General features: G+C 37.6%; 1 protein-coding gene across 1 annotated transcript in view; it reads left to right on the forward strand.

Moving 5' to 3' along the window:
- Lsm10 (U7 small nuclear RNA associated Lsm10) overlaps positions 1-14,309 on the forward strand; it is a 36,675-nt gene extending 22,366 nt beyond the window's left edge. The window contains exon 3 of the mRNA XM_067157239.2: positions 14,091-14,309. Within this exon, the coding sequence (XP_067013340.2) occupies positions 14,091-14,231 (141 nt within the window). The 3' untranslated portion in view covers positions 14,232-14,309. The remainder of the gene's footprint in view (positions 1-14,090) is intronic.
- Positions 14,310-14,975: the final 666 nt, after the last annotated feature.

Genomic DNA, 14,975 nt, shown 5'->3' on the forward strand with positions numbered 1-14,975 from the left:
GATATAGGAAAACTGTACACTTGCAAATTGTCAAGAGTGAACTTGCTCTCTGGATACCCTATTTGCAATATTGATATTGGTACATATAATAGCAATAAACTTTTTAAGTATATGTTGATGTTTCTGATATTCTATTCTATTAGGCTATTTATGTTATTGTATAGTATTCACATTTTTGAAAAATTGTAAAAAATATTGTATTTTTGCTGTTGTTTGATATTGCTCAAGTTTACTACCAAAGTGTTTGTAACAGCCAAAAGATATGTGATGTATTATCCAGACTGTAATGAGGATGAAGTCATTGTATTGCTGCTTATTAATACAATTCGAGTGACCTCGTCTGTGCCCATGCATGTTTGTGATGCTTTGATATAGACTCTGAAACTAAGTCCTTGGGCACAGTGGTACCTTGATGCAAAATGTATTAAGCGTTCACAATAAAAATAGTAGGTTACTACTTTCTATCTGCCCTCCACCTTGGTGCTACAGTTTTGATGCACATTAGCCTATCAAATGACTGTGCAGCTTAGCCTGATGGCTTGCAGATTATGAAATAACGCATCGTCAACGTGACACCATTATTCTGACTGTATAGACCGGGGCTACAATCTCACTGTTTGATAGCTCATAATTGTTCTTGCGTAGACTGAGTGGATCTTGAACCATCCCTCAGGTGTAATAAAATAACTGATTTGGCTGTGAATCGAACCCAGGACCTCCAGGTGAGAAACAGGCTCCCTGCCCCCAGCCATCTACCTCATAACAAGTTACTTGGTATTTTTTCTTTTTTTCTTTTATTTTATGTACTGTTATTCTTGTATCAAATATAGTATTTCTGAAAGAGTTTTAACTTGAGTAAACAGTCTTTCTTGGTATCAGGATTTCTGAGAAGTTCCTCTGTGAATATGTTGTCTAGCTTGTTTCCGGGTAGTAGTTGAAAATTCATACCACCTCGCTAGCTGTATCTTATTTAGAGAGGGGACATTATCACTTTCAGAAAAAGACTTTGAAAATATGATCTACACCTACCAATGTTTACACTAATAAATGGACACAGAAGGTACCGGTATATATGTCTTGTATGTATACAGTAATTACATCACTTACTTATTTAGCAACTGCTGAAAGTTCTAGGGTTTTACATTCTTTCGATGTGGGTTGTGTGGAGACATCTTTTTTATGGCAGTATGTATAATTCTGCTTAGCATTCTGTTCCCTAGCATCAACTTTCCTGTGTTGCATTTGTTTGAAAAGAACACCTCCACAGCCATCAGATTTTATCCAGAACATAAATTTTTTATTCATATCTGAAAGTAGGCCAGTGGGTTGTGTTACTGATATGCCCTGAAGTGCGCTTAGCAATAATATTTGAAATGAGTTGTGTCCATATCACTTAAATCCTCTTTGAAGCAGATTTCTTCTGCTCCTGTTAGTATGGTCTAGCGTTGTAAGCTAGAAACTAAGGATATACTACTGCTTTATTACTATTTCACTTGTGTACTGTCGAGGTAGATGGAATTTCAGGGAAATCTTTCAGCAGACTTTTACTTATTTGCTATCCAGGTATTTTCAGAGCACTCATTCCAATATGTTGAATGTGTTAATCTCTCAGGGAAGGAATATGTTGTTACAGCTTGTGCATGCGTACAATGATCCATTCTTGAACACTAACCTTGCTGTACCCCTTTCGTAAAGCTGGATCATTGATAAGTCAGTAGTGAAAAGTGTTGAAAAGAGGAACATTTGAACGATGTACTGAATATATATAATTCAAATATCCTATGTTTTATAGTAATAGTTGTGAAACGAAACATTGCGGGGAGGGGTATCTACTAGCGACAGCTGCCCAAAAACGATTACTGGACAGTTATACAGCCTCCATGGCTAAATGGTCAATGTGCTGGCCTTAGGTCGAAAGGGTCCCTGGTTCAATTTCCGGCTGGGTTGGAGATTTTAATCTTCATCGGTTAATTCTGATGGCTGAACCTCGTAACTGGCCTTGGATGAACTGGCTGACCAGAAGGATGTTACTTCTGGTTTCCCACAGCTATTGAAGAGCATTCACAACTCATTTAAGAAAAGACTAGGAAAACAATTGGTAGGGAATATGCCGCATGCACCCCTAAATACAGATCAGTGGTGATTGATTGATTGATACTGAGGATAAGAGGTAAAGAAATTTGTCTGCTATAGATATTAAGTTTATACAGAAATTGTGTAACTTAGCCCTCAAAAAATTGTACACAACGAAGCAAAAAATACTCACTCTTAGACCACTTTCAAGTAAATTTGATTTCATGTCTTCAGTTCATTTTATTTGTGTTGTAGCTTTTAACAGTTTAATGATAGAATCTAATTTTTTTTTTTTTAATTTACTTTGGTAAATAAGCGTTTATGTTGTGAAATGTAAAATACAGTTGTTGAACTATGAACTGGATCTAATATGGCAGTCATGTTGGTATGTCCGTAACTTACTCTTATACTATTTTTTCATGTTAAGAAAATTTGTAATACTGTAATTTACTTTAATCAAACTTTATAAGCCCAAAATGTTTTCAAATATTGTTTAAGACATTGTGAAATATGTTAAAGAATTACTATAAATTGCGGGATGGGCTCTTTATTTTTATATTGTTGCATTTACCAGCCATTTCATTATCCAACCAAGGGCCCAGTTCCAAGCATGAAAAAAAAAACCTTTTATTTTGGTTTACAACCTGCATTAATCCTCAACGACAGAACAGTCAACACAGACAGTATTTTTGTTGGCACAAGAAGAAAACAATGGATATAAAACGAAGCAGTCTGATTGGCTAACTTCAGTAGCTCGATAAAATGACAATGGTGCGAGATATTGAATGATTTTTTTCAAATTATCAGTATGGCCAACCTTCTAACCTTTATACCTGGTTTGTGTTTGTTTCCGACCACCCTGTATAGATATAAGAAGCAATGGAGAGTGAGTGAAATTATTGGAATAATATGCATTCATTGATGAAGTTAAATTAAAATTGAACTAAACACTGACTTTCTGAGAAGGTCTTTGTCTAACATATATTGTGGGAATTAAGAAAAGCATTAACACAGACAAGCTGTCTGTGTAACCGCAGTTAGTATACTATGTCCTAATATCCCCAGTACTACGTGAAATGCACCATGCAGTTAGCTTCCTGTCAGAAAATAGATAACGGACTCGCAGCCGTAAGGTAGCAGGAATGGGTTGATTTAAACACTTGAAATTTTGGGATGTCTGTGGTTGAGGGTTAATGTAGTCTATTTTCATAATTTTTTCTTACTTTAAATACTGTTTCATATTTGCTGCCTATTCCCAATAAGGGAGTTATTTACAAATGATATAAAGTAGTGATTTATAATTGATGTGAATTTCTTTAGAAAGATGTAATTTAATTTTTCTAACAGATAAGTTACACAGTCATTATCCTCTTATATTTACACATACAGCAATACTGTCATTTAGTCAGGATGAGTGGTGACAGAATAGACCTTGACCTTAAGCTGTCCTATTATTCAACATTTCATATGCTGGATATGAAATTAATGTGCATTTTACATGTAAGTCACAGTTAAAAAGATACAGAAATAACTATAAAATCAACTGCTGTTTTTGGACACTCCCTGGTACAAACATGAATATCTGTTTGAAAGTCCCAGGGCTTTTTTATCTCTTTGACTATGGACAAAATGGGGATTTCAAGAAATGTACTGTATTGACAATAAGGATTATCTGCTAGCCCAGCTGCTTAATAGTTCCCTGTACCAGTGGGTGGAAGCAGGTGAATAAAGTTAAAAAGTTATGCTTGAGTGGATGAGTCCAAAATCCAGTTTCTGTGGTCAGTCCAACATGTACTATAACTTTATTTTTCTCTTCTCAATTGTTTTGTTTCTAGTATCATGACATCTAAACATGCCAATCCAAAAAAAAGAAATTGAGATTGTCGAGTATTCAGAAAAAATTATATGCAGTGTTCTTGTGCTTGCAACCCCACCTGGAGGCCATAATCATTAAGGTGTCAGGTCTGTATGATTTGACATGGTGGTTAGCCGATTCGAGTCCCATTAGTTGAAAAAAAGAATTCACCGTCAGTGTGTTGGCCGGCAGGGTAGGATGGAGTGCCAAAAGCCTGGATTCAGTTCCAAACCTTTCTGCAGTGTTCATATGGAGTGAGGGCATGTGATTTATCCATCGAATGGGGGCGTTAAACCATGAGCAGCCCCCTTGTACTATTTGACAGGAGTAGGTTATGTGCTTGCACTGGGTTTTGCCGTCTCCCTTCCTATTATTAATTTATATATCACATCATTCATTTCATCTGATTAACTTCTCTAATGAGGTTGGCATCAGAAGGAGCATCCAGTCATAAAAACTACGTAGTGAAACAGGATAATCCGGTGGTATTTGAAGGTGCCCAAATACGTCAACCTCATGTCGGTAGCTTTACTGGCACATAAAAGAACTCCCGCAGGACTAAATTGCTGTACCTCAGCATCTCTGAAAACCGTAAAAGTAGTTTCTGGGATGTAAAGCCAATAACATTATTATTATTATTATTATTATTATTATTATTATTATTATTATTATTATTATTAGAAACAGGACAAATGTTGGACAAAACAGTGTTTGTGTGCTTGCAGATAAATTCTGTGAAGGAAAGACTCAAATAACAATTATTTTGCAACAAAGAAAGGCAGTGCTATGAGGAGAAAAAATAAATTTCCAAAAACTGAAGATAATTAAAATTGAATTTAAAGAGTGAAGGTGTATAATACATGTAAAAACATGTACAGTTAGATTCAATGACCTCCCTCCCAATAAGGAATGCCTCCCAGATGTAAATAAATTGTGTCAGGCCCCTTCAGGGTCTATAAATGAGAGGTTTCACTGTACTTTGTTAGATCCCTTTTAACAACCTGGCTGTCACTGCTCTGCAAAGTTTTAGATTTTGAAATCCAATTCACTGTTCTGTTGATTTACTTTCTTCACCAGTATGTTATGACAAGAAATAGAATATGCTGGCAAAAAATTATCTCCATGATAGTTTCACATTATGATGGTAAAATGATATTTCTTCCTAGAGAAATGTGTGTGTGAATGTAAAATTTGTTAAAATTTGTTATGCTGGTGCTTAATGTTTTATGAGCTGTTAAGTAGGAGTAAACCAAAGTAATATAAATACTGAAATAAATGTTCATTTTATTGAATATTGTGAAGGTTTGTGACAATAACATTTATATATAGTTGGGAAGTTATGTTAATATATTTCTAAAAGTATTTGTTATGTTTTTTTAATTATTTAATAAATATTTTCTTTCTGTGTAATTTCTGTTCTCTGGTTCCTTACCTTGAACTTCTGTTTGTAATCTTTAATTGCTGTTGGTTGACCAGCCAGTTGGCATAAGTTAGGCACTATGCTTATGGAATCAAATTGTCACCGGTGGTTGACGTTAAGAGCCCTTAAATGTTAGATTTGCCATTTCACTATAGCAGATTTTTGTCGAAAATATGCATTCCTTTCAGCATACAAACTGCAAGTAGGGGAATTAATCTCTTTTGATGTATACGTCATCAAATTAACTTTTGCTTTTAGTGTACCAGTAAATTCTAACTTTCTGCTATGGTCAGTTAGCATAAAATGGAACAAGTTGAAAGATGGCACATCTGAACTGAAATATTGTGAAATCTACTTAGGTACACAGTAAGATTTTGTCACATGTTGGAATTGTTAACCTCATGAGAGCCTATATTAAACACTGGCACTTGTTACAACATAATATGTTTCATTTAATAGGACCTAGGTCTTTCAGGCTTATGGGATAAGATAAAAACATTACAGAATATAAGCCTTCTTGGAGGCTTAAGTGTCAGACCCTCCACCAAGATCGGCTGTTGTTAGCTAATATCCTGCACACCTTTAAGGGGACCGCTGACTGAAATTTTCAACTTCCGCAATTTTGCAGATATCAGCATAAAATTTTGTGAGCACATTCATGAATAATTATGAAGTTTTAAAGCAGTGGGTTGATTCCATCTTCCAATTTTTATTTATTTATGAGTTAAGGGAAAAAGTTCCCCGAGTCACAATTTTGGTTTATTTAACTTCAAAATTTGATAATCACATTTACATACATATATAAACATAACTTTAAAAATATATTTCTCCTCTAATGTGTCTATAAGACTATACATTTTTGAATTTCTGGTTACCTAATTTCTATAGGAAAAAAATATACTGTCATCAAATGCATGAAGCCTTCATGGCTCAGGCGGCAGCGCGCCGGCCATGGTTCAAATCCTGGCCACTCCATGCGAGATTTGTGCTGGACAAAGCGGAGGCGGGACAGGTTTTTCTCTGGGTACTCTGGTTTTCCCTGTCATCTTTAATTCCAGCAACACTCTCCAATATCATTTCATCACCTGGTGAATGGGCAGTGTGGTTAGGAGTGCGCAGCTGTGAACTCGCATCCGGGAGATAGTGGGTTAGCGAATCCCTCTGTCGGCAGCCCTGAAGATGGTTTTCCGTGGTTTCCCATTTTTACACCAGGTAAATGCTGGGGCTGTGCCTTAAAGCCACGGCCGCTTCCTTCCCATTCCTAGTCCTTTCCTGTCCAATCGTCGCCATAAGACCTATCTGTGTCGGTGCGACGTAAAGCAAATAGAAAAAAAATCATTTCTTCTGTCAGTTACTAATCATTGCCCTAGAGGAGTGTGACAGGCTTCAGCAGCTGGCACAATTCCTATACTCGCCGCGAGATTGGGCTTCATTTCATTCCTGACCTGGTCAAATGACTGGAAGCAGGTTGTGGATTTTCAATCAAATGCATGTAACGTTGCTTGCAATCAACAAATAACATTCTTTGTATGTTTTTTTCGTTGAAGATGTTACTATAACTTCAGAAAGTTTCATATCATCAGACAAGAACTGCAGCACATGGATGGGGCTTTTCGCAAGAAGCAAAGCACTGATAAAATGAAAGATGCGAAAAAGGCATCTGAAGTTTTGCATGCACTATTATTTTTTCAAGATTATGAGGTAAATAGTGGAATATCTTAAAGCGCTGACACCATACTACTGTCATCTGTCAAACCTTGGGGCCAAATTTGAACGGAAATGGCAAAATACACCAAAATGTGCGGTAAAGTGCCATCATTGTGAGGTGAGCGTGACAGACGCATCCACACGGCAGCCCATTAAAATGTCCGCAAGGCCTTTAAAATGGCGGGACTTGAAATATTCTGCCATTTTCTGATAAAAAAGATTGGTGTTTCTTTTTTAACACTCAATTCTGAAAATCGATCTTTTGTAAGGAAATCACAAAATTTGTCATCGCTCCCCTCAATATCTAAGAAACAAAGACTATCCATGGTCCTTAGTATGCGGCTGAGAATTGGCCTGTCACGAATAGGGCCATGCGCCATGTTACGCTGGGCTCTTCGAGTTTGTATCCTTGAGCATATAACCAACGGCATGATCTGGGAAATAACGATCATTCAGCTTGTACCGAATGTTGGTATATGATCGTGCTAAATGAGCAGCACGAGGAAGTCAGACTAATTCTATGTTGATGAAATTGGCCTGAAACATAAAATACGAATAGTACCTATGTTGAATTGTAAGCACATTAAGAGAAAGGCTTCATACTTGTGGGCTGGATATTCTGCAAATTAGTGAAAACATGCCACTAACTCGTGGAAGGTTTTTAGGAGGCACGGGCCAGAGAAGCTAAATGATCTTCATGGAAGCCAACCGTGGGGTTCGAAATCACCATCTCCCGAATGCAAGATCACAGCGATGTGACTCGATCCGTGCAGCCAACTCGCTCAGTGATGGAGTTTCTAATAAACCATACATACCAGACACTTAATTCTTGGAAAGAACAAAAAATATTGTCCGTTTTTTGTATATACATGTAACATGTTTTGTAGTCAGCTTTACCAGTAGAGGATTTGTATACAAGGCCACAGGGAGGTTTTATGGAAGCGATTGCTGTAACTTTTCTCTGGTCTTCGAGTTGATATACAAGATCACTGTTTTTCAGGATCTTCCTTTCACGTACTTTTTCATAATGGGAAAGAAATGAGTAAAGTTAAAAATAACCTGAGCTTGTACACTATTGTTAAAGATCATATCCAAGTGGTGTTTTTACCAATATTTCATCAGTTGTGGACTGGTCCAATGTAGTTCTTCAAATCATCATTCAGTCGCTACTGATCTGCATTTAGGGCAGTCACCCAGGTGGCAGATTCCCTGTCTGTTGTTTTCCTAGCAGTTTCTTAAACGATTTAAAAGAAATTGGAAATTTATTGAACATCTCCCTTGGTAAGTTCTTCCAATCCCTAACTCCCCTTCCTATAAATGCGTATTTGCCCCAGTTTGTCCTCTTGAATTCCAAGTTTATCTTCATTATATGATATTCCCTACTTTTAAAGACACCACTCTCGAACCCCACTGTCGGCAGCCCTGAAAATGGTTTTCCGTGGTTTCCCATTTTCACACCAGGCAAATGCTGGGGCTGTACCTTAATTAAGGCCACGGCCGCTTCCTTCCCACTCCTAGCCCTTCCTTGTCCCATCGTCGCCATAAGACCTATCTGTGTCGGTGCGACGTAAAGCAACTAGCAAAAAAAAAAAAAAAAAAAAAAAAAAGACACCACTCAAACATATTTTTCTACTAATGTCATTCCACGCCATCTCTCCGCTGACAGCTCGGAACATACCACTTATTGCAAGTGACTATTCTCATTTTAAAACCCTGTATTGAAGATCAAATGAAAGTAAAAACAAAAAAAATTATTATTCCACCTATTCAGTACTCAACTAGCTTACAAAATTAGGATTTCAACCTTATTTTATTTCCAAATTATTAAAACATGGTACATGTTTCGCTCATTTTCTGAGCATCTTCAGCCACAATCTTAGGGCTAATTAGGAATATTGGCATAGAACTTATTTTTGATTTGTCATTAGGAAGCTTAAAATCAATGCGATTTTTAAGAAACTTGGTTAAATACAATTTTCTTGTATATTGTGTCAAAATGGTTGTAATCTAAGTATAACAGTTATTGACATTCAATTAAAACTATTACAGCTTTCTTGTATAAACGTCAAAATGGCTGGTCTAAGTATAACAGTTATTCACATTCAATTGAAACTATTATAGTATAAAAGTTTGTTGTTTTACTAAAGTCTTGAAGAATCGTTGTCACTTCTTATAAACTTGAAAAAATGACTATATTACACTCTCTAATCACTGAGGGCAGGAAACCCTGCTCTTTTTTCTCATCTGATGGGGAAGTTTGCCAGTGTGCACCACAGATGAACTAAGCTGACGGCTCTTACAAATTTGAAACTTGCGGATGATATTCATTAAATCGCATGAATATTCTTAGTTAACACATGTAATTTTAAAATAAAATATATTTTAATGCAAATCAATCATCTTCGGCAAAATATGATTGTAGTCTGCTTAAGAATGTGAATTCTGTCACACCAGAACTAATTATTGGCGTTGGCATGTGATATGGATTTAGCCTAGTTTTACGGTTGGATACCCTTCCTGACGCCAGCCCTTTATAAAGGAATGCATTCACTATTGCTTGTTTCTGTGATGGTCAGTAGGGTGCTGTGTTGTATGTAACTGAAGAGAAGTTTATTAAGGGGGGAGACCTAGCTTAACACAGGGAAAATAGGCCAATATTCATTCGATTGTTATATATGCTACAAACGTAGTTGACAAATGCTGCACAAAACCCAGTATTGGCATGCTTCACAGCAATCAGAAGCAACTTCAATAATGTCAAAATTCTAATTACAACATTTCAAAATAAAATGTTCAAATTTCCCACCTTTTTAACGGTTTCCTTCATAACTCCCTTACTGTATCATGGATAATTATGAATTTTTCAGAATTTCCTCCCATAGTGTTGTACTACAATCTGTACCTCATTCAGATCACTGGGATTGAAATTAGATTGTATATAACATATTTATTTACAAAAATATTAACATTTTCTGGTTCTCGAAATAAAAACCCAACCAAAAATCCGAATTACAGTCTATTTTAATGATTGAGGTTCATTTTGTAGCTGGAGGTTAGATACACTTTAAAAAAGGTAAAGTACGAACATTCTTACAAACTTGGAATTTATAAGGGAAACAGTGATATAGTGTTAAAAAGGTGGGAAATTTTGAACATTTTACTTTAAAATATTAAAATTATTAAAATTCTGACATAATTGAAGTTGCTTCTGGTTGCCAGGAAGCATGCCAACAGTGGGATATGTGCTGGAATTGTCAACAACAATTGTAGCATATTTAACAATCGAATGAATATTGGCCTTCTTTTTTCCTTTGTTAAGCTGGGTCTCCCCCCTTAAGACGAACACAAACACCTAGTCTCAAAGTCGAAGGAATTAACCATACGCAGTTAAAATCCCCGACTTGGTCTGGAATCGAATCCGGGACGCTTTGAATCGAAGACAAAACCGCCGACCATTCAGCCAAGAAGCCAGACCAGGTGGGTTTTGGATGGAGCGGGGAGGGTGAGCGACTTCTGTGTTAACAAACACGGAAGGATGCATTGAAAAGTCATAGCCTGTTTAGTCATTCGACCGGATCAGGAATGGAATGAAGCCCCCATCTAGCGGCTAGGATAGGAATTGTGCCGGCTGCCGAAGCCTGTCGTACTCCTCTGGGGCAATGATTAATGAATGACAAATGAAATGATATTGGAGAGTGTTGCTGGAATGAAAGATGAGAGGGACAACCGGAGTACCTGGAGAAAAACATGTTCCGCCTCCGCTTTGTCCAGCACAAATCGTACATGGAAAGACCGGGATTTGAACCTCGGAACCCAGCGGTGAGAGGCCGGCGCGCTGCCGCCTGAGCCACGGTAGCTCTGGAGAATGCATTGCCCGCGAGAAATAGACAAAACAGCTTCAGTGTATTCATTATTGATTAAATGTTTTCTGTACTCTGAGTAATGTGTTGTTGGAAATTACTACTACTAGCCATGAATTACTCTATCATTCATTAATGTTTGAAAACATCCTTACTTTTCATGCCATTTTATGAAATCATTCGCTACAGTCGAAGAAATAATGTCCGTATGGTTGCCAACACTGTCCTAATATTTTGTTATATTCATATACTGTATGTGTTAGTAAAATTTAAATTATCTTCATGTTGTGAAAATATCATTTTCGGTCTAAGGTGATAACTTTAAAATAGAACTATCGATATATTTCTATAGTGATGGTGCGCGATAATCAACTAACTGATCGGAGCAACCTAGCTATGTTTCTGAGATTTATTATAACGCTACCGTTGATTTCACGGCAAACTGATTATCGTTACATTTAGGTTGTGTTAATTGATCACTCACCCAAGTTTCATTGAAATCCGCGTGGTCCAATCCAGTTTCCTTCTCAGTGGAACTCCTGTATACGGTAGGCTACTGTGTGTAATGTCGAATAAGTGACGCCACGCACGTTTTAGTATGCTGTTGTATCTCTGGTCTATACAGACGTATTGTCCAGGTATGAGAACAAATGTTTTGCAATTTATTTTTCCATTGTTTTTTGCTCTACGTGGAACTGATATTTTAGGCTGGATTGTTCCTTCCATTTTCTAAAGATTCAAACTAGATCAGTGCCTGTAAGAATGGAGATCAACTTATGAAGTGACCGCGAATAGTCGCATTATTCTACTAAATAACCACCAAAACTACCCTTACTCGTAATTTAGTGCACGCAGTATCCCTCGATATGGGCAGAAGGTGTCCTCCTGTTGAGGATACAAGACTCCATAAACGTAGCCAAGTTTTGGTTTAATGTGATTTTAAACGCGTATATATGTACGTACGGAGTTCGTGAAACTACGTAGAAGGGAAGGACGGGGGACACCATTTACAATAAGATACAAAAGCTGAAAACTAGAAAAGCAGTTGGGATTGACAAGATTTCTAGGGATATACTAAAGACAATGGGTTGGGATATAGTACCATGTCCGAAGTACTTATTTGATTATTGTTTGCAGAAGGACCTATACCAAATGAATGGAGAGTTGCTATAGAAGCCCCTCTTTGTAAAACGAAAGAGTGATAGATATAAAGCTGAAAATTACAGGCCAGTCATTTTGCCATGCATTGCATGTATACTTTGGGAAAGCATTCTTTCTGATTATATTAGCCATGTTTGCAAAATTAATAACTGGTTCTGTAGAAGACAGTTCGGCTTTAGGAAATGTTATTCCACTGAAGCTCAACTTGTAGGATTCCAGCAAGATAAAGCAGATATCCTGGACTCAGGAATTCAGATGGATTGTATCGCGGTTGACCTGTGTAAGGCATTTGATAGGGTGGATCATGGGAGACTATTGGCAAAACTGAGTGCAGTTGGACTAGACAAGAGTGACTGAATGGGTTGCTATATTTCTAGAAAATAGGTCTGGGAATTAGATGAGGTGAAGCTTTATCTTACCCCGTAATAATTAAGAGGGAAATTCCTCAAGGCAGTATTATTGGACCTTTGTTTTCTTCTTATATAATTGATATGAGTAACGAAGTGGAATCAGAAGTACGGCTTTTTGCGGATGATGTTATTCTATATAGAGTAATAAATAAGTTACAAGATTGTGAGCAACTGCAAAATGACCTCGTTAATGTTGTGAGATGGACAGCAGGCAATGTTGTGATGATAAACGGGGTTAAAAGTCAGTTTGTTTCATAAATAGGAAAAGTACTCTCGGTTTGAATTACTGCGTTGATGGGGTGAAAGTTCCTTGTGGGAATCGTAAGTACCTAGGTGTTAATATAAGGAAAGATCTTCTTGAGGTAATCGCATAAATGGGACTGTAAATAAAGGGTACAGTTCTCTGCGCATGGTTATGAAGGTGTTTAGGGGTTGTAGTAAGGACGTAAAGGAGAGGGCATATAAGTCCCTGGTAAGACCCCAACTAGAGTATGGTTCCAGTGTATGGCATCCTCACCAGGATTACTTGATTCGAGAACTGGTAAATGTCCGAAGAAAAGCAGCTCGATTTCTTCTGGGTGATTTGCGACAAAAGAGTAGCATTATTAAAAATGTTGCAAAGTTTGGGCTGGGAAGACTTGGAAAAAAAGGAGGTGAGCTGTTCGACTAAGTGGTATGTTCCGAGCTGTCAGTGGAGAGATGGCGTGGAATTACATTTATAGACGAATAAATTTGAGTGGTGTCTTTAAAAGTAGGAAAGATCACAACATGAAGATAAAGTTAGACTTCAAGAGGACAAATTGCGACAAATATTCGTTTATAGGAAGGGGAGTTAGGGATTGGAATAACTTACCAAGGGAGATCAGTAGTGATTGATTGAGGAATATCTCCAGCTAGATGTTAGAGGGTTCAAGATGATCCTTCTGTTTTACTTGGGATCCTGGTGTAGGAATGGAGATCAGGCGGAGGATAGCTGTTCGGTCGAGTTGCAAAGAGGCGGTCAACTCCAAATCATTCTCAGCGAACGCTAAAATGAGAATATGCCTAGTAGCGCTAAATGGCTCGAAGACTAGGGCTTAATTAAGCGATAAAAAGACAAGCTACCTATTTTGAAAGAAATGGTATGGGGAAGATCTGGCATCCTGTACTGAAAGAACGAGACATCGAGAAGGGATATGCAGCAACAAATTACCCTGCAGAAATAAGAGCAGATGAATCAAGTAAACAGTCCATATAGCTTCATGCCCGAAGAGAGACTAGTGGGATCCAGAACACCTGGCGCCTGCTAGGACGGTCACAACTACGCTGGAAGGACGACATGGCGAAGGGCCTGACAGCCTTCGACGACACTTGGTGGAACCAGACACGGAGCAGAAAGTTTGTGGAAGCAGGCCGTGTGATCGCTTGATATTGTTATAGCTGTTTCTAACGCGATTTTTTTAAATCACCCCACTAAGTCTACAAATCGACATTTCAGATGATACTCATGCTCACCTTCTTTTGTAATCTTGGGGAATCATGTTGTATTTTTCGGAAGAAATGTTGAATGTTAATTTGAAACGTTGATTGTATGTTATTTTAACACTTCTGTTTTCGTTTTGAAGGTCAGAATAGTCCCGACCATTAAGGAGCAGGTCCAGAAGATGAGGCAGCCAGCCCGTAAAAAACCCATCCCAAGGACTTATAAGATGAAGCGTCTGATGGAGCAGCAATCGGAGACACTCAAACTTATTCAGAAGAATTAAAGGTTCCTGACTGTTGGATCAAACCTGTAAATAAACTTTGTATATGCCTTTAATAAATTAGTTCTTTTGTTTTTGTAACATTGTATCTGATTCACTCCGACACATTTTGTTACTCCTACAGGAGTATTGGACATCCGTGAAACACTCCATCCAGGTCTAGACCCTTCACCTCGCTCTACGTCTTTCCACATGAATGTATTGAGACGTGCCAACTCCCCCGATTTAAGCGGGACACACTCTATTTTTTATCCTTCTCTCCTGATTGCACAGACTTCTCCCGATTTTGAGAGCAGATTTAATATTTCTGTATTTTTTTAATCCTAGGTTTTTCCTCGTTCTTTAAGTAGCTGGAGAGAATTGATGTTCAGTGGACTTAGGCAAGACTGATGGAATCACCTGGTGCTGTTCTTAAATTTGACAGAATCTCTAACGTAATGCTTTTTATTTTATCATTTCCACTAGCAATGCCGACTGTGAGACTATTGTTTTGGCATATTTACGAGGAGAAAGGCTCAATTCAGTCCAGAGCGTGCCGAAAAAGAATTCTGGAAAATTGTAAACCTTAAAACCCATCCAACAAGGCCAGTCCTTTTAGATAAATCTAGTTCAGAAATGTATGAATAGGCCTAAGGCAGTTACAACGAAGAGTCATGTTTCCTAAAGCTCAGATGCAGTGTTTATACACTGACTGACAGTGACAATGCAACACCAAGGAGGAGTGGTTCGAAAGGGATGAAAGTTGGG

The sequence above is a fragment of the Anabrus simplex genome, chromosome 13, assembly GCF_040414725.1.
Source record: "Anabrus simplex isolate iqAnaSimp1 chromosome 13, ASM4041472v1, whole genome shotgun sequence".
Classification (NCBI taxonomy): domain Eukaryota; kingdom Metazoa; phylum Arthropoda; class Insecta; order Orthoptera; family Tettigoniidae; genus Anabrus; species Anabrus simplex.